This window comes from Numida meleagris, chromosome 9 (genome assembly GCF_002078875.1).
Source record: "Numida meleagris isolate 19003 breed g44 Domestic line chromosome 9, NumMel1.0, whole genome shotgun sequence".
NCBI lineage: Eukaryota > Metazoa > Chordata > Aves > Galliformes > Numididae > Numida > Numida meleagris.
In genome coordinates, this window is record NC_034417.1 from 17385293 (window position 1) to 17410684 (window position 25392).

At 45.6% G+C, this 25392-nt stretch overlaps 1 protein-coding gene and 1 long non-coding RNA gene across 3 annotated transcripts in view; one reads left to right on the forward strand and one right to left on the reverse strand.

Annotated features, from left to right (window-relative positions):
- PLEKHO2 (pleckstrin homology domain containing O2) overlaps positions 1-16052 on the forward strand; it is a 26630-nt gene extending 10578 nt beyond the window's left edge. The window contains exons 4-6 of the mRNA XM_021406777.1: positions 6500-6604; positions 8979-9077; positions 11394-16052. Coding sequence (XP_021262452.1) covers positions 6500-6604; positions 8979-9077; positions 11394-12629 — 1440 coding nt within the window. The 3' untranslated portion in view covers positions 12630-16052. The remainder of the gene's footprint in view (positions 1-6499; positions 6605-8978; positions 9078-11393) is intronic.
- Positions 10-25126, reverse strand: LOC110403524. Of its 2 annotated transcripts, none has more exons than XR_002441701.1 (3): positions 25037-25126; positions 6978-7130; positions 10-6089 (listed from the first exon to the last, which is right to left on the reverse strand). It is a non-coding gene; the product is annotated as an uncharacterized LOC110403524 (long non-coding RNA). The 2 variants fall into 2 exon arrangements; XR_002441702.1 differs by having other exon boundaries at positions 6978-7217; positions 25037-25069.

The window sequence follows — 25392 nt, forward strand, 5'->3', positions numbered from 1 at the left end:
AGGATTGCTTTCTCTTCACCCTCAATTCTGCTAACTTCAAAATGAGCCCCCAGGCAGCAGACAAAAGGCTCTGAAATTCAGTAGTTTGGCAGCTAGGAGAAATTGCCTATGTTTGTGGATGGCCTAAGATGTACAAAGACGAACACTACTGTCCTGCAGACTTTATTCTTGTGCTGAGGAAAGGCTCTTCCTTTTATTCAGTTTACACGAATATTTTCCTCGTGGTCTTTTCCTGCTTTATCATATTCTTTCTCCCAGTGCTCCCTGAGCAGTGGTGTGAGACCATACCCTGCTGTTCCCCAGTGTGCCCAGGGTGAGGAAGTGTCCCTGCCCCAGCTGTGTGTGCTGTAGCTTTGCCGAAGTTCCAGTGAAATCAGTGATCCCAATCCACGTACTGGGCCAGGTCCTGTACGTGGACGTGCTCATTTGAGAATCTCAAAGAACTGCAAAGTAACTGCAAAGTTTCTTGCAGCCAAACAGTTCTTAGAAGAAAACTTATTCTGCAGATTTAATGAAACTCTACAACCTTAGGTGCCTGTGCAGCGCTTAGTTGTATCCAGAAACTAATAACCAGGCTGATATTGCAAAGGAGTTCTATATCCACCTGAGCATGACTGTATGCAAGGAAGCACTTTTTCTTATATGTAGGCCTGTATATGTTCATCATCACTACACATACTAGGCAAGATTTTCTTCCTTCCTGCTAACAATGTATCAGCATCTCTATGGGCTAGGATGTTTCTGTTGTTGCTCTTAAATAACTCACTTTGACTTACATTCTGATTTCAATGCGATTTTATTGGCTTAAAAGATCTCATTAAATTTTTCCACACGGATCCAAGACGTTGTTAGGAGACAAAAAACATATTAATTTCCATAAGAATACGAACAGCCAAAAATATCAACTCACATGCATTTCCTCATCTCCATTTTGTTTGAATAAATGGAGACTGTTTAGTCCTTGCTGTCATTGCTGCTTATTCTTTCACTTCATTCACTCAGTGTTTATTTGTGTAACGGTGCCTCAAGACTCCAGCTGAGTTCAGAGCATCTTTGTGCTAAACTTCATTCACAATGACAAAAACGGGGACGGTCCTCCTGCCCCAAAACATTCACTTGGACCGGGCTTGGGGTGGAGAGACAAGGGGAATGATGCTTGTTTTGCAACTAGGCCCAGTCTGTGTCAGGAAGAAAAGCGATATTAAGCACAACACACCAAGGTTATGGTAGCCTGGAATTTGAGCCCTCTGCTAGTAAGCTCCTCCTCAGCACTGGATACAAAGCAGTGAGTCTCTCCAGTTTGGCTGGAGGTTTAACGTTTGTTTTGTAACTTCATTAATCACAAATCATGTCCATTTTAGATCGAAAATGCCTAACCTTGGCAGGCTTGGTGGATTTTCTAGAGGGAGACTGAACCACTACAACTGCCCCTGCTGAATGCTTCTGGCTACCTTGTGTGTGCACACCTACTCCCAGGGAGGCAAATAATAGCCTGTGTGAGCAGAGATGGAGGCATAGTAGGAATTATTATTATTTGCAAGTTTATTACTTAGACAAAGTGTACAATAGCTGTATGTTTCTGCACCACTGCATGAATCAACAAAGAGTGTGGGATCTGTTCCTAAACCTTTTGTTTCTTGCTAGGAGAAAGATATGCCCAAATTCTGCACTGAGAGGGAAACTTCATCCTTTTGGCATCCTGGCAAGTTTACAGCTCCCCTGGTTTTCATGCCAATGACTAAATGGAGACCTAGATAGCAGCCACTTTTTATAAGGCTCTTTTGGTAAAAGGGAGGGCTTTTATAAATGAAAAGTTCCCTGTTTGTAGCTCCCCTCCCACCCTCCTTTTGGCTGGGAATCTGGTGAGGGTGTTGACACACAACATACTTTTGCAGATGTTAGAACAAACTTCAATGAGGAGGCCAACGTACACAACTGTCCTTCTTCTGTTTTGGAATTACAGCTGCGGCAATAGATAGCTGCTAAACATTTTCCTTTTGGGAGACTTGCTGCCATCTGCAGCGTGCACTACAGCTTTAAGTCACCCTCTGAAGTGGCTTGCCAAGCCCTACCACGTTTTGCTAATTTTCTTTGCCCCCTATCCTGAGCACAGTGCTGGAGAATGCAGAAAGCAAGCGAGTAAGCCAGGAAAGGCCATTTCTATTCCAGTGCACAAATAGGAATGTCACTGTAGAAAGCAGGGACCCCAGTTTAACTGTAGGGGAATCCAGGTTTAAATACTTGATGGGACATTTCTGAAGAGCAGAGGACACTTGCAAAGAGCAAACAATAAAACAGAAACTGTTCAGACCCTTCCCAGAGTCTTCCCAGGAAGTGTGAGCTCAGTGTAGCTCTGCTTGCAGTGAATGACTCAGTTAAAACAGCTCTGTAGCTACAGTTGCACCCAAATAAGTAAGTTGCCTTGCTAAACACTGCTCTTTGATAGCAGTACCCCAGATTTTGCTTGCCCAATTCACAAGGATGACATTCTTGTTAAGCCACAACAATATAAGCGTGTTACACGCCTGCACTGGACAGCATCCTCGTGCGGAACTGAAACAAAGCGCTGCCTCCCGCACTTCTGTTCTTCAGCAAAGGAAGTTGGAAGTGTGCAGAAGACCATTCTGCTTAGAAATCTAAATGCTTCACTCCACTCTCAGCAATTAAATGGAAACTGTTGGACACGGACAGCTGAGCAGAGAATTTGTAAGAAGGGGCAGCAACCTTGGCTTGGAGACCTTAAATGTACTCATGATGCAAACAGCAGCGTAAACCATGTCTCATGTAAGCTGCCTAGAGACTCCAGAGATTGGCACAAGTCTGGTATTCTGCAGGACTGAAAGCCTTCAGCTACCAGGATGAAGAATGGGAAGAAAGAGGGTGGCAGTACGGGAAAGAGTCCACCAGCAAGTGCTGCAGCTTCCCACACGTCCTGCCCTAGCACTGCCAGGCACAAGCTCAGCACTTGTGTGTTCAGGAGTGGAAATTTCCACTGCTTTTTTTTCTTCCCCTCAGTTAACTTTGGAGGTACCTGTGGCTCCCTTCAGCAGGGGCCCAGATTGGGAAGCTGAAAGAGATTGCAGTGAGGTACGTTTGCCTGTGCTCTGAGGAGTCTGCTCCTGGGGTCTGCCCAGGCTGAACTTGGCAGAGAGACTGCGTTATTCCCACGGTTGAGGCAGCTCTTGGTTCAGCTGCAGAAAAAAACACACAAGAATCCTCTAACTGACAGTCCCTTTGCTTCCACTTTTTCCTCCATGATCTAACCTGATGAGGACCCAAATTCAGGAGATGACCTCACATCTGGCAGATAGCCTCTGGTGCAGTCTGGGTAGTTACTGACCCAGCTGTGCTCTGGCATCTGCTGGAGGTGACCACCTGGTGACAAAAGCCGGCAGAGGGGAACATGTTCCCACACCTCAGCCAGCAGATCACAAGCAGTTCACAGTCCAGCCACCCCTACCAGCAGCTGAAGCTTTACACTGAAATGGCTGAGAAGACACAGGTTTCTGTCACTCGCCTCTTGACAGATTGGTAGGATCAAGCAGAGAAGCTCAGCAAAGAGCTAGTATTGGTAAATGTCAGACTGCAGCTTTTTGGTTCTCCAGGCTTGTCAGATTAGTGATTTCCAGCTGGCCCTGGAAAGTGGGGTCAGCATAGCCAAGAGGTCATCCCTGCTTGCAGAAGACTGATGAGAAGACACAGGGCAGTCAGAGAGATGTGCTCACTGTCGTCACGGCCACTGACCAGTGTGAGCCTCTTTTGTTGCATGACATGCAGCCAGTGATTCAGCAGGAACTGGCTGGCTGCACTGTGCTCTGAACTCACTTACAGTAAATTGCATACACTGTATTCATGGCTCACAATGGTCACTATCACATTAGGTTCAGTCATGACAGCTTTTCCTGGCACACCAGGCAGTTGTTTATGTCATGACTCAGTCTCAGCTGGCTCAGCAGGTAGGAGGGCAGATGGGCTGCCCTGCTTCCTGCCCTTTGGCTTTAGGGTTGGTGTCACTGACTCTCTACCTAAAATTGCTGGAGATCAGACCCTACCTAAAGCTGTACTCTGATATCTGAGTACTCAGATGAATAAAAATAAAGACAAAGTAAATTAATTTTTTCCTTGTCTCACACTAGTCTACAGAACCACAGAGCACAAGTAGAACTGAGAACAGCTCCCCTGGCTTCTTTTTTCCACAGCTGTATAGCAAGCTTCCATCCCACTACAGGCAAGCCTCCTCTCCCCAGTGCCCATGGTGGAGGACACGAGCTACAGAGGGAGGCAGACAAGCAATGGACCACAAGGAAAGAATGAGGCTCAGTGTGGCAGCATCCCGGGCGCCAGCCTCAGAGACCGAGCAGCCTGATTTTTCCTTAGTATCTGTGGATATTATGCTAAAAAGGAGAAAAATGTTCTTGTAGAAAGGAAACTGGGTGCGCTGGCAGCTGTGCTGCTGCCTTAGAAGCATCTCCCCACGCATTCCCCTCCCCATGCTGTCCACTAGGTCTGTAATAGGTGGCCGCAGCCATTGGTCAGCATTTAATAGGGCATGCTGGAGGGAGACCTCAGCTTCTCAGTAATGGCCAGCAATTCCCCAGGGCCCTCACTCTGCCCTGCTGCACACTCACTAGCTGACACCAACACTTAGTCACAGTCCCAGTTTTGGGAGACCAGCGGCTTTTGTCCATGGCCAAGAAAAGGCACAGAAAGTAGTATTAAAAGAGGAAGCTTGAAGCAGGGCAGGAATCCTTCCCTTGAACACCACTTACAAAGATTTCTAAACCCTGGTGCAGGCTGCCAGGTCTTTGCCAGGCAGTGTAACAGCACAGCTGCTCACAAGTAGAGCTTTCTCAGATGTTTTTGTAATCACAAAGCTTTGGGGTAAAATCGTTTCCAAACAAAAAAGTTTTTAAGCACACACAAAAACAGGCCTGCTTGGGCTAAAACAAAACCTGGCTGTCACCGTGTTTTGGAGCCTTGCCTTCCTTATGTTCCCCGGTTAGCATGATCCTTCTGCGCCCCAGACAAAGAACCCTTCTTTCCAGAGTGCTATGGTTCAGGCCCTAACCTCTTCTCCGTGCTCTCAGGAAGACATTTGGCCCCATCATCTTATGCGCAAACTAATTGAACAAATACACTTTCCCAAAAATACTCCTCAACTCCTTGCTGGCCATGCTGGCTGCAAGGGTCTTGCACTTTGTTGCTGTGATGTGCAGGTATAAAACCTTGGCACTGCAGTGAGCTGTAACTGCAGAAAGGAAGGGCAGTATGTTCCTAGCAAAATAGCCAGAGTGAGTGTAAGGAGATCAGGCTTTAGCTCTACAGAATTGTTAATGGTGCTGTGTGGGTCAGGAGGGCATCCCTACTGGGATGCCTAGAGCATAGGCATGTAAGATTTCAGAAGTTGCTGAAGCCTCAAGTAGTTGCTGCCTTGTTGTACCATAAACAAAACAGGAAGCTGCTAAGAGCATTAGCTTTGTCACCCTCATTTTATATAGTCTGGATGTTCTGACCCTGTTGTGATCTGTTGTGATTTCAGAATGTGGGGCCTGATTTCCAAAAAGGCTGAGACTACAGGTGCTCTTGAAGGCAATACAAAGGTGCTGGATGAGTGGAGGACGTTAAATACCTGGCAGAAAAATAAATAGCATCTTACCTCTTGTTCCTACTGTGGTCAATAAGAGATTCAAAACATTGAGCACAGCCCTGAGATGACTCTGGAGGAAGGGCAGAGCTGGTCGAATGGGGGACAGCCATACAATTCATTGCTCCCGTCCTCAGTTTTGTCCTATGCTTTTTACCAGCTGCCTCTTCTATGGCCTAATTGTTCCGTATTCTTAGGACAGTTCAAACCCCAGAAAATGTACATCTGTAGTGTCTGCTGCTTTATTTTTTTCACTTGCAAGGAGAAAAAGATATTAATTTTTTCACTTACACTGCTCTTAGCTGCTTCTTGTCTATGTGCAGCTGAAGCAGGGTTGGTGCAGCCAAGGTCAGAGCCTGGGATTCCTGTATTGGTTCTGTTCTGCAGAGCCACAGGAACAGGGAAGAAAGCAGAGCCCGTGGCATGTGGGTTTCCTACTTGCAGCCTGTAGGGAAGTTGGAAATAAAGTAGTTAATAGCATCTGAACTGCCACAAAACAACTTGGACTCTCAGTCTGATTTGCTGCATGCAGTTTGACCATTCACTGTACCAACAACTTTCTGCTGCTGTAAGAGCTATTCCATATATTTTACAGAAGCAAGAAACTCTTAACTTTCTTACTACTTTACTTAGTAGTTGCAAAAATGAGACAACAACAGCAAACAGCTCAGCATAACAAGATTCTGTTCACGGGAGCTATGAAGGGAAGTACTTGCCAAAGTGCAAAGGAATCTGTAGTTTAAACACAGGCTGGAACTGGATGTTATATAAAAACTGAAGGGATATACAGAACGCAGAAAGCTGCCTCTCTGTTCTTGACAAGTAATGCTTAGGCAAAATTCTCCACTCTTGCAGGTTCATGATATCAAATTTCAAGCTCCAACTTTGGAAGAAAAGGAATCGTGGATAAAAGCCCTTAATGAGGGGATCAACAGAGGCAAAAACAAAATATTTGATGAGGTAAGAGATGCAGTTTTCAAACTCATGTACTTCTGTGTCAGTTCTCATTCACTGCTTATTAAGCTAGCAACAGAACTTGTCTGAGACCCCAGGCTCCCTGTCCTTCCTGAATGCCAGGCACAGCCAAAGGAGAGAAAGCCCATTCACAGCTGGTATGCAAGGCAGACCAAGCTGCATCCTCACATGCTAGGAGTTTTTAGTCCCTCCAGTTCCCAGCCCAAGAAGCTAGAACATGTAAGAGAGGCGTTTGCAACCTTTCTGGTAGGGTTAGAGGCAGCAGGCACAGCAGGATGAGTAGATGGGGTGCAGAGGGATTGTCAGTGCTGTGAGAGCTAACACCTCACTGAGATACCCATGGGACACCAGAGCTCACCAAAGTCAGCGGGAGATGGTCTGATGGCGTCAGTGGCTTTTGGATCAGGCTCTCAGTGAAGGCAGTGATGTTGCCCTGTCCTGGAGGATGCGACTGGCTGCAACTGGGAGGACTCGTCTTCCTCACACTGTCATGATGGCCAGCACCAAGCAGCTTGGAAATTGAGGTATTTGGTTAGGACAGTCTTCAAGACTGGAAAAATCTGCAGTGACTCAGTCCACCAGCTATTCTTGCTGCAGGCTAGAGAAGTCCAGTGGAAAGTTACTCCAAGGTTTCTCAGCCCATGCGCTCTTCCTGCCTTCCTCTCCACTGGCCCCAGCACTCCCCAATTCCCCCCACTCATGCTGGTGTGCAGAGGCGAGGATGAAAACTGCACATTCTCGAGCCTGACTAACTTTGCCCTGCTCCCTGTTACCTTGTAAACAGCCCCTAACTAAACTGAAAGAGCAGTATCTATTCTGTAGTTGTTTTTGTAACTAAAAGAAAGTGTACAAAACCACCATTATAGAAATGACACGAAGAATTGGGCAGGATAACTAGGAGACTAAGAAATCAGCAAGATCTGTTTAGCAAAGGAAACTAAAGCAGCAAGTAAAAGTTTTGAGAAAAGAGCTAAGTTCTGTTGGTGGTGCTCGAGAATGCAAACTCTGAGAGCTTTGGCTTTGCTTTGATTCAGGACAGGGCAAAAGCTGGAGGAGAGGCAGGAACATGCTCCTTTTTCACCTAGGCAAATCACATCCCACATCAGGTTTTTGCTTGGGCCTTGGACCAAGCAAGGAGCAGCATGTGTAATTACAGGAAGCAGCTATGAGCAGCCTGGGAAGCCATTACAAAGCAGAGCAGCAGAGAGCTGAGCAGCCAGGTCTGCTCTCATGTTACAGCAGGTCGGAGATGCAATGCCCTCTAACACAATGCTGCTCAGCCCTTGCTAGAGCCACCAACACAGACTGGGAGCTGCCTGCAGCAGCGCAGCAGTGGGCAGCCCACAGTCCCCTCCCCAGCATGGTGTGGTGAGCTCTGGTGTCACCTCCCTTCCCTTTCACCTGGCGACAATGCTCCTGATGAGGACCCAGGTGCTCAGACAGAGCCAGACTGATTCTTGTTCGTTCCTCTAAGGATCAGCCCTCAGATTTAAAATGTTTCTGCACAGGCTAGGCACAAGCTAATGGGTCAAGCTCTCAGCTTGTTTAGATTAGCTGTTCTTCAGCCTATTAGATTGCCCAGAGAAGTTGTGGAGTCTTTCTCCTCAGAAATCTCCTCGGAGATCATCAGAAGTGCCCTGGATACAGTCCTGGGCAGCCTGCTCTGGGTGGCCCTGCTTGACAAGTAGAGGTTGGAGCAGGTGACCTCCAGAGGTCCCTTCCAACCTTAAGCGTTCTGTGATTCCTCCCTGCCTACACATGGAAGGCAGTGGATTTCTCCTCTGATTCCAGGAAATAAATTTGTTAATTCAGCTACAGTTGCAATTAATCCAGGTCACTGCTCACACCTTCTATTCAGCTTCCTGCAGTCATTAGAGCTGTACAAGGGAAGGTCTATTACAAAGAACTGCTGATACAGTTCATCGTCAGGTCACGGTTATTAATGGGCTTTCACCTCTAAGATGGCAACAGCGGTTTCAGAGCTGCGCTCTGCCACATGCAGGAGTCGTTCCAAGCTCAGACTGCAGTGGGGACAACAAAGCCCTCCTGTGTCCTTCTCTTACCTGCCCTCTTGGTAGAGGGGAGGCTGGTAATTGCAGACCTCTGAGGGTTGGGTGCTTTGATGTACAGTGCCTTTTAGATAAACATAGGCTTTTAGATAAACACGCACTAAAGATACCTTAAATATCCATAACATACATGTAGGGCTCTGCAGGCAAGTTGGAACTAAGGGAAAATATTCAAAAACCTTCCCCGGATCCAAGTGCTGTATCCCTTCCTGCGTGACAGTGAGAATTTTATAGATGGACTGTGAGAAATTAATGACCTTCTTCTTTTTCTGTTTCCCTTCCTTTTAAAGGTGAAAGTAGATGAGAGCCTTTCCTTGGACCATGTAACTCGTGATAGAGTGAAAGTGGCCCACGGTCGCAGGCCGCCCACAAGAAGCCACCTCAAGGAGGTAGGTGCACACCCTGGGGACGGGCCACCTCCCCCGCTGGGACCAGCTGTACCCGAGCACACTGCTCCTTCCAGCTACAGGCAAAACCCCAGGAAAACCCAGGTGCAAGCAGCCCAGAGAAAGCTCACGAGGGAAACGGCTTCCCCTGGGAAACACAGTACCCTCACCTCTTTAACTAATCTCCGAGTTAACCCATAGATCTGTAGCTGCTGCGACGTGTTACAATATATTTAGCTTTCCATAACTCACGAGCTGCTTCGCTGTCTGGTGAGAGCCTTTATAGTTTCATTTTAATCAGAAGAGACCGAAGCTGCTATATTTATTTGCAAAGAAGTGATGATTTTGTAGCCACAGTGGTGTAAAGGTACAAGAACTGCACAGTCTGTGGGGAGAAGCTGTATTTCTTATTAAACTAACTGGAAAAAGCAGACAAGCTTTCAGGTTTACAAACCCTTCCTTAGCTCTGAAACAGAATACATTATTCTCCCAGGCAGTTTTATAGACTAGCCTGTCTACCCTTAACTGATTTTCTGGATCTGTCACCTAAAAAAATAAGGGAAAGAAATAACACTGCAAAATAAACCTGCAGCTCATTTCTGTGGGAGAGGTTCTTATGAATGTTTGATTCCTATGATTTATGAAAAAGCTTCCACAGACAGATTGATATTTTAGCAGAACATTAATCTAAATCAACAAAGGTTTCTAAATCAAACCTTCTTTCTTCAGACTTCCCAGACTCTGACTTATGTGTCTGCACAGCACTCAGATGGCCCTAGTGCAGGAAATGAGATGTCCCAAGATTTTTCACTTTGCATAGAGATGGAGGGAGTGTATGTCTTCTAGAAGCACGCAGAGGAATGAATCACAGGTTCCCATCCATCCCTTCAGAAAACAGCAGAGCAAAACATGACACAAGTTGCAGAAGCAATGAAGTGTGGATTCTCTGACGCATAGAACAGGTTTAGCAAAGCAGGATGCCCTTCCCTGGGCACTGATAAGCCCTCTCAGCCCTACTCAGCTCCCTGTTTTCATGAGATACCTCAGACATAAATATCTGTAAGTGCTCTCACTTTCAGACACATTCGAGAGAAGCTGGCTTCCAAATTCAAAAGCAGTAACAAGGGGAGAGGATAGAGCCTGCAGAAAGATGAGTATCGTAGTTGCTGGCTGCAGCATTGTGAGAGAAATGGGATGAATGAATATTTTCAGTGCCAAAGCAGGCCAGGTAAGGACAGGTCAGGACCGAGCAGCCAGGATGCAGCATGCCTGTCTCTCTCTCTCTCTCTCTCTCTCTCTCTCTCTCTCTCTCTCTTAAGGGCTGGAAAGGCAAGAGAGACTTTTCCTAAACTGCACTGTAGGAGTCTGGCTCTGGTTGCACTTTTGTGCAGCATTGGGTTCCCTCACACAGGAACTGTTACTGCCATCTCTCCCTCCAGTGCACTAAGCTCACATCCTGCTGTGCATTTACCACATCCACCCTTTTTAGGATACCCCCCTGCTAGAGAGGTTTGCAGGCAGCCTGCGGTTTGCAGGAGGTGTAACCGGCTAGTTTTAGCCCCAGCGTGACAGCAATGACATAGGCTGAGAGAGAGCAAAAAGGCAATGGTGTTATAATAGCACCTCTGGCCAAGTGATCTCAGTGTATGCTGACTACTTGTTTTATATGGTCACATGGAAATATGACAGTCCCAAAAGCAGGAAGCAGCAGTGCTTTGGGTAAGCAAACAGTAGATGAGGGGGTAGAGGGATTCAGCTACTACAAGTTAAAGAACTCAAATCAGTCAGAGCTGACTGCTTAGCACTGACAGAAAGAAAACAGAGAAATAAGTATGTATAGTATATATAAGTAGTAGTAAGTAAGTAAGTATATATTGCTGTAGGGTACATGACTTGACCCTACTTTCTTCTTTGTCAGGTAAAATATTTTGGACTCACGATTATCACAGCTCGTTAAATCTGCGTACTGCAGATCTCATTGGGTTTCACTTGCTAGATAAATGCTACTGCTGTGAGAGGGTAGCACAGGGTGATGCTGCACAGAAGCAGCACAAGCTCCGTGTATTGCTCTTGAGCTGTAGAAGCAGCTGCTCTTAAGAGCGCTGTTTTTGTTATCAGTCAGATTCTCCTGGCAGTTTTGACAGATGTAAGTATAAACAGGGGGTGGATGTGCGAAACAGTAATCCCTCACCTTCCCCTTACAGCTGAAGTTTCATGCTGCAAGTGTTTGTACCACTGTATCCATAGCAATTCCTTGAAGGTAAGGGATTGAGCAGGGATTGATGGAATAGAAACTGAAAAAGTTCTCTCATGTTTCAGGCTGCCAAGTCTACATCAGATGGTATCCTGCGACTAGATCTGGATATAGTAGACAATGGACCACCAAACTTTGACTCCACTATCAGTGAAAATGACAATCCGCCACCTCAGAAAGAGACTCCAAAGCCACCTATGCCACCTACAAAACCTTCTGGCACAAAAGAAAACCACGATGCAGAGAACAGCGTTCCTGATCAGGAACATAAAATGTCCCCTCCATTGCCTCCAGATAAGAAGCTTAAGGAAGGCTTAGCATCAAAGGACAATGCAAACGCCAAGGAAGAGGACTGTGTAAGCAGAGAGGAGAACGTGGAAGAATCCAGCGCACCAGGTGAGGAGAACAGAGATCAACTTGTTGAGATCAGCAACAAGGGCACAGCAAAAGCTCCAATTCCTCTTCCTAAGAGTGTGCCAGACAAGCTAAAAGTAGCTTGGGACCAACCGGTCCTTGAGCCTAAAAATACAGAAGACTTGGAATTATCAGGAGATAGTAGCAAAGACAGCCTTGTTGCGATTTCTGCCTCAGATGTTGCAAAGCCTCCTGTTCCTCCTCCTAAGGTTCTGTCTGAAAAAATGATAGCCACTATGAACTCTGGACACGGTGACCTGGAAGCTGAGGGTTTGGAAGAACTGAGTTCTGGCAGTTCCAAGTCCCCGGTGAACGGCATTGAAGCTGGTGAAGCAGCAGAGTCAGCATCCCAAACAGCTGAAACTGAAGAAGGAAATGGGAGAACCTCAACTGAGAGGGAACAGCAAACTTCAGCAGAACAGAGAGAGAGTTCCCTAGCTACAGAGACAGGCCATGAGACTGTCAAAGGAACTACTGAGAAAAAAATATCTGTAGAAACCTCTTCAGCTCTGAAACTTCGCAGTTCTTCTCTAGGAGACTTGTTGTCTGATTCCAAAAGCACACAGAGAGCACTTCCATGCCAGGGTCTCGCTGAGGATTCCCATTACTGCTTAGCTAAAATGGAGGAGAAAGTTGCAAACGAACGGGAGAAGGCAGAAAAACTTCTGCAGAAGGTTTTACGGGAAGGGTTGGAGCAGGCCCAGGAGGGCAACGGGCCCCCGGTGGTGGCAGAGACATTACTCAATGAGGCTGTAGAACAACTTCGGCAAGCTACACAAGTCTTGCAAGAAATTAAAAGTCTTGGAGAACTGAAAAAAGAAGCAACACAGAAACAGAAAGAAAAGCAAAAGGATCTAGTGACTCTTTATAGGAGAAGTGCTCCCTGACACGCTCTTCAAAGAGACTTCTTTCTCAAAATTCAAAAGCAAAACTTTTGCCTTTTATGAGTTGTACCATTGCTAGGCCAGTGTTCAAAAGGTGGTGTTTTGCTGTGCATGCACCATGTTTATGGAACAGAATTGAGCTTTCAGTTATAGCCTCTCTCTCTCTCTTTCTTCATGCTGTATACACATACTAGTCCAGCTCTGATCCTTTAGCAGAACAGAAGGTTACAAGACATTGAACAGTTTGAAAATGTGAGCACTCATTATGGACTTGAGCCAAAGTCCTTTTGAGTGAATGGATCGGGCCTTAACGATTTTGGATAGTCAAACCAAGTCCAATTTTTGAAAGAAGCAGAATGGCTACTCTAGCAAAAGGCCCTGTCCACCTGTATTTACAAGCAGATACCTGATTACACTGGCACGTATCTGGTATTTCCATTTAATTCATTTAGGGATAAATACAGTCAGAAAAAACCTTTGCTTTGTTTATACATTTGCTGGCAAGGTTTCCGGGAGCACCTGGCCCAGTGACATCTAGGAATGTAAGAATAAATAGCTTAAACTTCTCTGAAGACACTCATAAAACAACTTCCACCATTAAAAAGTGACCTCACACAGAGGCAAGCAAAACCGGCCAGCTCCTGCCTACAAGAAGTGTCCCCAGACCTAGCACATCTGCATGAAGGCACTGTTCTGAGTCCAGCTGGGCAGAGCTGTAGGTGTGCTAAGCACTGTGTAAATGAATGCAAGTCTCAATGCATCAGTGCCAGGCAAGTATTAATTGTTCCTGTCCCATTAATATAGAAACTGAGGCAACAATGCAGAGCAGGTTACATTTGGCCTTTGAAGAAATGCGTTGTAGCATCACAACACGTTTTTGTAAGGACCGTGCTTATCAGACAACTCCAAATGCCATCATGGTTTGGAACAATTAGCCAGACGTTTGGAAAGCTTGTGTCCAGGAGATGCCCTGGGACAGCCCGTCTGTAAGAAGCTCATTTTCTAAGGACATGCATTCCCTTAGCCATTGGCTCTCTGCTGTGGTATGTTAACTGACAGGAGCACACACATCAGGCAGCCAGTCCAGATGGGATCCCTCTTCCTATTTAGCATGTTTCTACCTGCTGTGTTCTGGCCAGCCTGAGAGCCATGGTTTGGCACAAACATCAGTAATTGGAGTACAGAGGGAAAGGCATTTTGCGTGCACAACTTTGGGGCTGGTCCCTGTGGCTTAAGTATATTAAAATAAAAATACATTGCTGCAGAAGTGCCTAAAGAAGGCACTGCAGAAGGCTCTGGCACAATTCCCACTGCTTCCCCACCCACCTGCTGAAAGCAGCCCCAGTTCCCATGGTCTCTAGTGATTAACATTGTGATAAAATCATGACTGCACTGCTGCTGCATAGTACTGTACCTGAGCTGGGTCCTCTCACCTATTCTCTATAGTATTTGCTCTCAGGGGAATCATATGACACCATGAAGAGCTTCTCCTTTGCTTAAGGCAGGCTCCAGAAGCGCAGAAAATGACAATCTTCCCAGACTGGTTTTAAGGAGTGACATGCTACCTTAGCTCTTTTCTCTCATTTGTCAGCACTGCACTCTGCTCTCCTGTTTCCATTTCTTCCCTTTTCTTTGTATAATTTCCCAGGTTCTACAAGGCTGCAGTAGGATGCAAACTCCTGTTTGCAGCAGCCCAGTAAAGATTCATCTGCATCTCTTCTTAGCCTCGCCAATGGGCTCATGTGTCTGAGACATAAATGTCACCTTTGGGCTTCCAAGTGTCCCATTTTTCACCACCCACAGCCTCTTTTGATTAGTGGCCTGTTCCCCTCTCCTGAGCTGTAGACATTGCATGGAAAAATCACTTATTCTCTCACATGGGAGGTTCTACATGGTCAAACACTCAGGGCTCAGGTGCCACGAAAGCTTTGCTGTAAGACAAAAAGATTCCTATGTCCTAAGCCCACTGCCAGGCACACAGCCTGGAGCAAACTCTGGGTCTGTGTAATTTGCTGCTGTAGACTGAATGTGAACCGCAGGTGTCACTTTGAAATATTCTTAGGACAAGGGCTAATAATACAGAAAATATTCAGTGCCTATCTGCTATCTAAATGTATTTTTCTGCATGTGCACTTTTGTTTACCAAACACTGTGTGGTATGAATGTGAGCTGTCAGAACCCAGTGCGCACTGGAAGTCAAGGGATATCAGCTTCAGAGAGCAGGCAGGCATTCACAGGATGCAGTTTTGTAAGAAGTGATAAACTAGAAGCAGAAGAGTTCCCACTACCAGGAAGACACACAAACCACAGCAATCTCTTGGTACATGTTCAGATCCTAAAGTGGAAGTCAGTCCTAAACTCCAGGACTGGCAAATCAAAGCCTGAAACTGAAAGCCCATGAGAATGGAAATAGCTTATGGGACAGCTCCACCCCCACAAGATACATACAAATGCTTTTGCTCTCACAGGTGTTTTCTTGTGGCAGTGTGTTCTGTGGACACCCATCTGACAAAGTCCTGATGAAGATACTGAGACATCCTTAACTATTACAGCCAAACCTACAGGATGTGCTTATATTTACTGTATATTTTTTATATAATACTGAATATTCTAATGAATAAATGTCTGACATTTTACTGAATACCCATCAGTAGGAATCTTAACAGAACAAACCTTTATTTGTTAGGAAATGGGCACGTTAAATCATTTTTACAGGCTACAGCTAATTACTGTTTTTACTGTACTAACAGAACTCACTAGATTGAATCTCCATAGCACCCAGTAACTGAATGCTGAAAACATCATGTTAGAGACTTTGTTTTTAACTACTTTTGCTCATAGTGTTAGCAGTTTCATCATAAAACGTCTTGCCTGACCATAAGCCTGATTCATCTGGACTTCACAAGAGACAACACATCATATTGCTTCTGCAGTTTTCCCACTTGTCCTCCTCATTCTGGTTCTAAGCTGGCTCTCCCTAAAGCAGGAGGGCGAGTTACCCTGTAGCAGCCTTCTGGAGTGCTTCTCACTTGCTCCTCTGCAATTGGCAGTGCTGGTCACAGTCAGAGATGGGATCCCGCTCTGTTCAGCCTTTGCTCTGTCCTCCTGCAGCAACTCCCATCCTCAGTGTACATCATGCACTGTTTTTTTTCCTCCCCTTAAACTTACGCTTCTAATTTCTGGCTGCACTAAGATTTCTTTCTAGTGCCTAAAAGCCCTGTGGGCATGAAGTGCTGAGGTGCAATTCCGTGTTTCAGGCTGTGCTACTAGGTTACATCTGTGACAGGAAGGAAGTGAGCTTGCAAGCAAGCAAATGTGGATGGCTATCTCAAAAGCAGCCACTGCATCTGGCAAAAAGGCAGCACTTTGTGTCTCCTCCTTGTAAAGAGCTTTGAGATTTGGCAATAAACCCCATTTTAAATATCAGCTGTTTAAGAGCCATTTGTCCTAAATAGGAGCAAAGAAGAGCCGTGGGGTTTGATGCAAAGGGGAACGTGTTACACAGGCGATGGTCAGGCTGGGGCCAGATTGCTGCTGCACTAACCACAAGCTGGGAGGAAGGAGAAGCACCAGGGCTGATGCACCCAACCAGTTGCAGTCTCCAGCAAATGTTACACTTGCTCAGAGGTCATCCCCGTGGTGGCAAGCAGCACAAAAGCCTCATTCCTCTTCAAGATTCCAGGAAGATAGGAACTGGTATTGTAGTGAGCGCTTCTCTTTTGTGAAACTGGGTAGAAACTGGCCAGTGGGTTCAGAAGTTAAAAAGAAGCAGAGAAAAGAGGGCAAGAGTGCTTGCCATCCTATTGCACAATGTTCTTGGTAAGCTCTCTCAGCCATTGCTGGGAAGGGAGTAGTTCCTTAAAGGAATTTCCAAGACACTGATCTATTTCTACAGGTACACTTCATAGAAGAGATTACCTTTTTCTGTAAGCATACATTGCATCACATTTAGGTCTTAAAACTGATGTGGGTAAGGAAAGGAAGCGCCTCACACTATGTAAAGTCTATGAAACATGATTTAAAAAGCCCATACAAATGAAAACATACATTGTATTGGCATATGAAACATTTGCATGGCTGCTTTTCATTCAAGAGATAGTCATAATTTACTGATTAAAACAGATCGTGCTATTGTGTAATCTGAAATAGAGAACAGGGGTCCTAGGTTTCACCCAGTGATCCTGCAGAACTCAATAATTCACAATTAAGAGCAGAAAGAACTCTTGCAGTCCCAAAATACCAAAGGACTTACTACAGCATTGGCTAGTCTACTGTGATGACTTACTTTTCTTGCTATTAAAAAATGTGTTTTATCTTAAAGATGAATCATCAACAGTAAAGCTCTCCAAGATTTCCCATTCCAGTTTAAGAGTTAGAAAATTTGCCGGCACAGAACATATCCACTGTGTTCAGAGAACGGAGATCCCTGTTTTGTTATGCTATGTGAGCTCACATATTTCAGAAAGCCAGTGCTTAATTTGTTCCAGGAAACTTGTGTTCCTCTAGTGCCTTACCTCATGGCTCTGCAACCCATAATATTCCCGTGAAAACTGCTGATGTGATGTTAGAAAGCATTAACAATTTCATTCTCAGCAGCAACCTGCTCTGAGGGCAATGAGAGGAACTTAAGACATGTGTTTTCCATCCCTTCCTCCTCTCTTCTCAGCATCACTGACCCAGTCTGACAAATATCCCTCAGAGAGTAGAGGGCAGCTGGCATGTGCTGCTGCTCAGCCTTGGTCCCCTCTCACTGAGCCACCCACGTGGGCCAGTTCATAGTTTGCAAAACAGAGTCTGAGGAAAGGGTGAAGCAATCCTAACAGTGCATCTTTACTAAAGATCTACAAAGCACTGGTGCTCAATCCTGTACATAAAAAGATAACTTCTGTGGAACATTACAGAATCCCATTTGTAATAGGTTATTACAGGATGGTTGTCGGTTGCTTACCATATCCACTGCATAAAGAAAAAAACAAGTTGGCTTAATTTGCAGCAAAGAGGACCGAACACTTTAGAAAGGTCTTCCAGGCACAGAGTGGAGGTATTCTGGAACGGGATCTGCAGGAGGACCTCCATCACTGGGATCTCTTAAGAGCAGATATGCAAGAAGGGTGGTCCACCTTCCCTTCTTCCACCCGGAAAGGCAGATTAAACCCTTGCCTGAGGTCCTTTCCAGACACATGGTGTCTGCAGAAGGCAAAAAGCAGAAGGCAGAAGCTGCGGCAACCAGACTCAGTGGCTAATAAGCCCCACAGGCTATTCACTTCTTTAACCTTGTTTGCTCTCTCACTGGGGATTGCGTGTGACACTCAGAGCTGCAGGATGACAAACAACACAGCGCTCGAGAAATCTCCCGCTGGCCCTGCTCACGCCTCCTGCAGCCTGCCCTGCTCTCCCCAGCTTTCTTCTCTTCTGCTCCAGGCTTCAGGCCTGCTCCCCCCTGGTTTCTCTCCACTCCTCTGCCAGAACAACTCTTTCCTAGAAAGCTTGGTGCTGCAGTGATGGAAGCTCTCCATAAGTTTTAGTTGCACTGCCACTGAGAAAACCTCTTTACTCCTGGTGGATCCGTGGGACACTTTCCACATCCTCATAGAGGATAAGTTTATGCTTTGTAACATCGGCATTTTCCTAAGTTAGGAAATGACTCAAAATAAATGAATGAAATTGAAGTGCTGGGAAACAAAGAACTAGCTTTTTTTTTTTTTTTAAACTAGCACCACTATTGGCACTTCTTGTATAGCATCTTCCACTCTGAGGACTTTATAGTGTTCTCTGGTGAGACAGTAGAGCTTCTCAACCTGCAGAATGAGGGGAAAGGCACACAGTTCTGAAATGCTGGACTCCAAACCCATTTTCCTGCAGCAAATACATTTTTTTAATTTGGTGTGGTACTGACATTTTGCAGCAAAATTCAGATGACCTGAACAGTGTTACCAGCCAACATACTCTTTCTAAGAGCAACAAATCCAACAAAAGCCAATGCTGAGAATTTGTCTTTTGATGATTTTTCTAACACTTTGCAGGAACAGGAATGGAACACCAAATCCTGCTTCTTTGGTTAAAGGGCTATTACTCCTAGTCCATACATGGATATGACATATTGTGTCAGTACTATGGATAGCTATTAAATCTACCATACTGTTCATTTAAATGAAGAATAAGAACCTGAATTATTTTTGGAGATGCTCTGGCGTAAAAGAGAAAGCCATCAGAGAATGTAAGTGGGGTTCTAGAGAAGAGGTCAAAGGCAGCAGGCTGTGGGAGAGCAGTGCCGAGTACTAGCTCCTGTTCATGGGCAAGGATGCGGCAGACACACAACACAGACCCAGACCCTTCTTCCCCTTAGAACTATGTATCAGGGCCATATTCAGAAATGAGGATATTTGAAAATTGGTTACTGGCTTCTCCTTACCCCCTCCTGAAGTATTTACTTCCCTCTTGATCTCTAAATGGTTTACAGATGCTTTGTAAAATTTTTTAAACAATATTAGTATTTTCCCCCTCGCACTCACAGAAACTCAAGTAGTTTTGGAGGAAAACTGTTACTCCCTTTCAAAGAAATCTACCTTGCACAGAAAGAAATGCTTCTTAAAGGAGAAATGCTAATCAGTTTTACGTGGAAGTTATCTCTGTGCAGTGACATCTGCCACTGAAACTGATAAAACACAAGAGGATCTCCAAAAGTCCAGCAGACACGCAAGCCAGTATGACTCAGGGTCTCGGGTGACAAACCGTACAAACAAAACAACAAGTTCCTCTGCTATTTCATTTGCAACAAGAATTTCAGTTTTGAAATACTGGCAAAGAACTCTGCATTTGTTTAGACCACATCACCACAATAGTACAATGCTGCCCAGTGCTCTGTGTATTGCTCATATTTGCAAGAAACAGTGGGGAAGGGGAAATGAAGCTCAAAGGAAAAACATGGCCAGATGTCAGAAGGGAGTTCACAGTACACAGATCTGAACCTACGTTTTCCAGCATCAGACCTATGCATGTGATCAGCCTTCTTGTCTGAGCCACTAGGCCTACTCTCAGCTTTCTCTGCACCAGTGCTGAATTTTCAACAGCATGGGCTGAATTTTCTTGAGCCAGGCAAATGAATTCCACTTGTTTTCAACTGCCAAGAACTAACGAACTTCTGAAAGGTTGTCAGTTCAAACAACAGTCACATATTTGAATGACAGTACTGCTCCCAGCTTAGCCACACTTCTGCCTTTCTGTCCATGCAAGTTCAAAACCACCCACCTCCAACTGTGAAATCAGGGCCTTGCTGGATCTGCTGACAAGAAATTTCCTGGCAAAACATTTTCAGGGTAAAACAGCAACCCAAAACTGTTAACAGAACTATGTATTTAGAAGAGTGTCCCAGATTTAAAAATGCACAAAAAAAAAGCCTTGCAAAGTTGATATTTCTAAAGTGGACAGTTTACTCTGCAGCATGAGAACACAATTTCAACACAGAATAGCCCAAATTAGAAGGGATCCACAGGGATCATCCAGTCCAACACCTTGGTTAATTTACATTTTTCGGACTGATTTCCCTGAGAGTTTTCAAGAGACTAAAACAGAATTAGATATTTTGATGGAACTCATGTGATTACTTCATGTCCACTTATGTAAGTACAAAAGTTTTCAAAAAGTTTTATTTTTTGCCTTGATCTAAATGGGGGAAGAGAATTCAAACACCTGGGAAAACTCAGAAGATGGCAAAGCTCTTCCAGTCTGGCTCTGGCCAGCCTGACTCCTCTGTGACCATTTCCTCCAAGGACCATCATTTCATTCTCAGATGGTCCACTCACACTGTGGGCTGCAGCCTATTAGCTTTAGCTCAAGACAACCCTAGCTGTGCAGGTATGGAGTATGTTTTTTTTGTTGTTGTTTTTAAAATGTATCTGCTACTGCCCAGGGAGAGTGGTGTGTTTTTTTTGTTTTTTTTTTTTTTAAAAAAAACACACTCACAGTACATTTATATATGTCAGAAGAAGCAGTCCCTAGAACTTCTTTAGGAGTCTGGTCTCATTCCTGTGACGTTTGCATTCAAGAGTGTCATGTTTTTCTGCTAAACAGCTCATTTGGAATTAAACTATTTTCAGTGCTGAACACAAGAGATGTAAATTTGGGAGCTTGCAGCCAAAGCCACCATCCCTATAGAACAGACAGAGGACAGACTGTTCTCTACAGCACTGCATGTTCCCACTCTGTTTTTTGCAACAGAGCAGAGGGCAAGCTCTGCAGCAGCCCCATCCCAGTTAGACATCTCCCCTCTGGACTGTGAGACACGGCAGTAGAATAGAAGGAATTTTTAGGCCTTCGAATCAGGACCCTTGAAGGACCCCTCCCATTCACCACAGTGAATAACACCAAATTGAAATGCAGCCACTGCCTACCCCAGTTTCCTGGCATTTAGCAGACACTTATGTTGGCTAATTGTCACCCGTCTTGTACTACCCAGGGCTCCCTAGTCTTTCAACAAACTTCTTGGAAGAATACTGTATCTGCATAGGACTCCACTAATACCACAGTTACAGCATCTGGGTTTGAAGATGCAGTACCCATAGATTTTTTTGCACTGATGAGAGAACCAGACCTTTGATTTTTCACTGCAGTTTCCAGATTCAGCAATCACTAGCAAACAACAGAAGCCAGCAGAGTTTAATTGTATTTTTTTTCCAGAACAGTGAGGTACTCAGCTGCAGACCGCTGTGGATGTAACTCAGCCGCATTACAAGATGTCTCTAGCAAGAAGGCACTGGAGCAGGAGGTAATTGAGGGCTGGCTCCCGGAGGGAATTTTCCCTTAAAAGGACAACTACATTGTCATGATGAAACCAGCTTGCTTCCACTCCCTGCAGAGCTTTCTGCAAACACTTCTGCCAGAGCTGGGGGCGGTGGCAATTATTCCAGCAGGCAGCTGGAGCAGCAGGGCAGTGGCTACTGCTCCAAATACTGTGGGATCCTTGGCTTGCCTCAGCCTTCCTCTCCCATGAAGGGCAGCCCCAAAGGGTCACTTCAGTGCCATGTAACAAGAGGCCAGCTCCTACCATCTGCTGAGGGAAAAGGGATACTTCAGCTAGAGTTGCAAGCAAAGCAACCAGCCTCACAAGAAGTGCTTGCACTCAAAATCAGTAACATTTCCAGAGCGGGGCAGGCAGGATGCCAGCTGAAAGCATACCAGAGCCACACTGGAATTTTTCCGATGAAATATTTTTTTCCACTAGAAAATAACTGAAACCCCAGCTTTAAATCTGAGAGTCCATGGAACAATTCTGATCAAAGCTCTTCAGATGGGATCACAGCAAATGATGAGAGCAGAACCCTGGCGTGGCCTCTCACGCAGCAGCAGGCTGCTGATAAGGGAGAGCTGGGTCTGGGGCCTAGCCCCCTCCCTGACAGATCTAGATTGGTGACTCAAACCTCAGCATCCCACAAAGGAAAGAAACCACCATAACTCCAACACAGCCACTGCTCCAGGCCTGAGCTCCCTCCTCGCCCTACGCACAGCCCACCCAGCTGGATTCTGCTCTGTGTTCTCCTGCGCAGCGCAGGAAGGGCTGCGCTGTGGTTTTCAGATGGATCGAGGCTGGAATGGGAAAGACTAGTTTAGGCCCAGCTGTAGCAGCAGTCACGGGTTCCTACCTCACAACTAAAACCTCCCTGTGCAGATCTTAGGTGAGATTTTTAATGTGACTAATGCTCACGCAGTCTCTCTAACATGGAATAACCCATCCATTATGCAGTGAAAGAAGGGACCAGGCATCAGAGTTTCTCTGCATTCTGATCAGCGGACAAGATGTGTACAAATGAGCAACAGGCCAGCCTCACGTGAACAAACATACTGTCCTTATATCACAGCAGGGAGTCAAGGCATGGGACAGAAGCTCAAAGAGGTGACAAGGCAGATTTCCCAAATACCTGGTCCCCAGCAAACCACTGTTACTGGAAATGCTGAGCACCTTACAAGGCAGGCCAGCAGCAGCTCACCACAGGCCACAGTGGTCAGCTCAGAGGCTGCAGTAATTCTGCAGCCATTCTGGGATCTGCCTGGGGCTTGCTCCACTTGGCAACAGCCCATTGCCACCGCTGTCAAGTGTCAGCTTGAAATAGTCCCATTTCAGGAACTCTGTGAGCAGCCATGGAGGCTCAGCACTCTTCCTCTTAGCTTTGGGGTAGAAAACTTCACTTCCTAGTTAGTCCTTGTCTGCAAAGAGAAGTTTCAACAGGATAAGTGTATTGGTGCTGATAAACAGAAACTCGTCCAGAGATAAACAGCAGAAAGCTGGAGAACTACAGGTGTCTACAGGTACAGACCAGTTGCCATTTGGCTTTCCCTTTCTATGAGTAATACCATGAAGATTAAACAAGCTCTATAGCTGAGTCACAGCAAGTGAATGTAAACTTTACCTCCAGACTGGAAAGACCTGGGCAGGTGGAAGAGAATATATATAAGAATATACAGGAAGAGCCCTGTATATTCTTATGTCCTAGGTAAACACAGCATGGCAAGTCCACGGAACGGTGCAATTACTGCTCCAAGGTCTGGGGATGTACAAGCCTGTCCCAAAGGAAGACTCAGTGGTGGAAACATATGATAAACATATGACAACATCTGCCTTCTGTTTCCTGTACTCTGTACAGATTACTGCTCTCTACTGATAACCCTGTCCCTTCTCTAAGAGAAAGCTGGGTTTTTCAAAGGTCTGCTGACACCAGCTACAATGTGAGCCAGCTCATTCTGTATCTGTTCTCCTATCACGTGCACCCACTAGACACTCAAGCAATGTGATTTCACATCTGCCCAGGGTTGTTTGTTCTCTCAATCCTTCTACCAGCGCATTGCACTGAAACCAGAGATAGGACAGGCAAAGTGCTCTCTGCAATCAGGAGCACTCCCTCCATGAAGAGAGCAGAGCTAACGCCCAGCTGAGCTCCCCCACCTCCTCTCCACTGATGTCATTATTTTCCATGTTGTTTGTTGTGCCCAGTAGTGAGGATGCCCCTGGAACGCAGCAGCCCGTGTCAGAGCTTTCTGCACTGATTATCAGCAATTCTAGCAGCAGACTTTAAAGGGAAGCCTGGTGGGCAGCAATAAAATAAATCAGGCTGTGATTTGACCTCCATAGATTTCCCTGTAAAGCACACGACTCCAGCTGCTGTCCCAGCCCCCTCTCACTGCCTCTCATTCCAAGACCATGAAATTACTCATTAGGTTTGGAACAAACTTTCAGTGCACTTGCATGTGGTTGGGGACAGAGACAGATGTTGTGGGTTCTGGAAGAAAATTGCTGGGAGACAGAAATGAAACTCTTCCAAAGCTGCACTGCTGCCTCCCAGCAGTGCGCTCACTAGCTCCTGTTGCACTCCTTGGCTTAGTGTGGAGTTTGAAACAAAGGCACTGATGGCTTCACAGCTCTATTGACTCTTCACTTCCACTTTGAAGTTATTATATGCTCAAACATAAGACTTCGTTTTGCTTAAAATTTTGCACCAAGCCTTACTGGATGACATTAGAGAAGCTCAGGGCTGTGCCGCTGGCAGTAGGTTCCAGCAGTTGAGGTTTATGGTTACAAAGCGCTGCATTTCAGCTGCAGTTTTTTCCTGATAAAAGCAAGGGAAAGATTGCCTATAAGAGCCAGACAGAGGCCCAGGAACCAGGGGATCCTCCCTCTTTTTACACATGTAGAAAATGAGAATAAAAGCATTTCCTGCAGGCATGTCAGTGAGGGGATTATGATGCAGCATCTGATTATAGTTCGGTTTACAGGATGCAGCCATCCCCACCTCCCATAACCAAGGGCTCACTGCATTCAAACCAGGAAGAGACAGGACACCAGCTCCATCACACAGCTTCTGTTCTTACAGAACAGAAAATAGTATTTTCTGCCCTTCTGATCCTTCCCTGCTGCTCTTGCTTTCCTTCACATACTAAATGTTTTAAGAGAACATCAGTCTCATATTCCTAGTCTTGAAAGACCAGGCTGATCTCTACCTGCAAGGAGTACAGTTCAAAACAAGGACAGGATGACTGCTGTGACCTGGTGATCACCATGGGATTGATACTGTTGCACCAGTGATCTCGCAGCTACTGGTCTGAGGGACTCATGGATTTAAAAGAATTTGAGCACAATAAGCTTTCATAGATTTCTTTCACTAAAGTATCATAATATCATTAAAAAAAAATTCCCTTTGTGCAGTATTTTTCCCTAGGATACCATTCTGGTATAAGTATCTACTCAGCAGATTTTTTGTTGTTGTTTCTCATGTAATCCTGCAGGATAGGTGTGAACTCATGTAACACAATAGAAAACACAGCAATGACAGCAGAGTAGCAAGGTCCCAGGCTGCAGCGAGCAAGGATTTGCTCAAATACAACAGCTGCAGACACAGAAATAGAAGAAATAATCCACTTACCTTCAGAAGACCTCAGGTATGCAAGGATCTCCAGGTATACATAAGAGCCCCATGCCTCCGCTGCCAATCCTTAAATGAGGTCTGGAAAGGGGTGGATCCTGGCTCCACCCCTTCTGGTCACACAGGTGCATTGCATGCGCCTGAGCTCCGCTGGCTTGGCCCTGCCTTCCCACCGGGTGCTCAATCACTGGTTCAGGCCATGACTTAGTATTTCTGCTACAACTCTGTTCTCCACAACTCTAAGGAGAATAGACTGAGTTGGAAGACACAGTGAACTCATGCCAGTAAGCTGTGTGTGAAGGGCAGAGATCAACAGGAGTGCCATGGACATCAGGAACAAGTCTGCCGACTGCTAA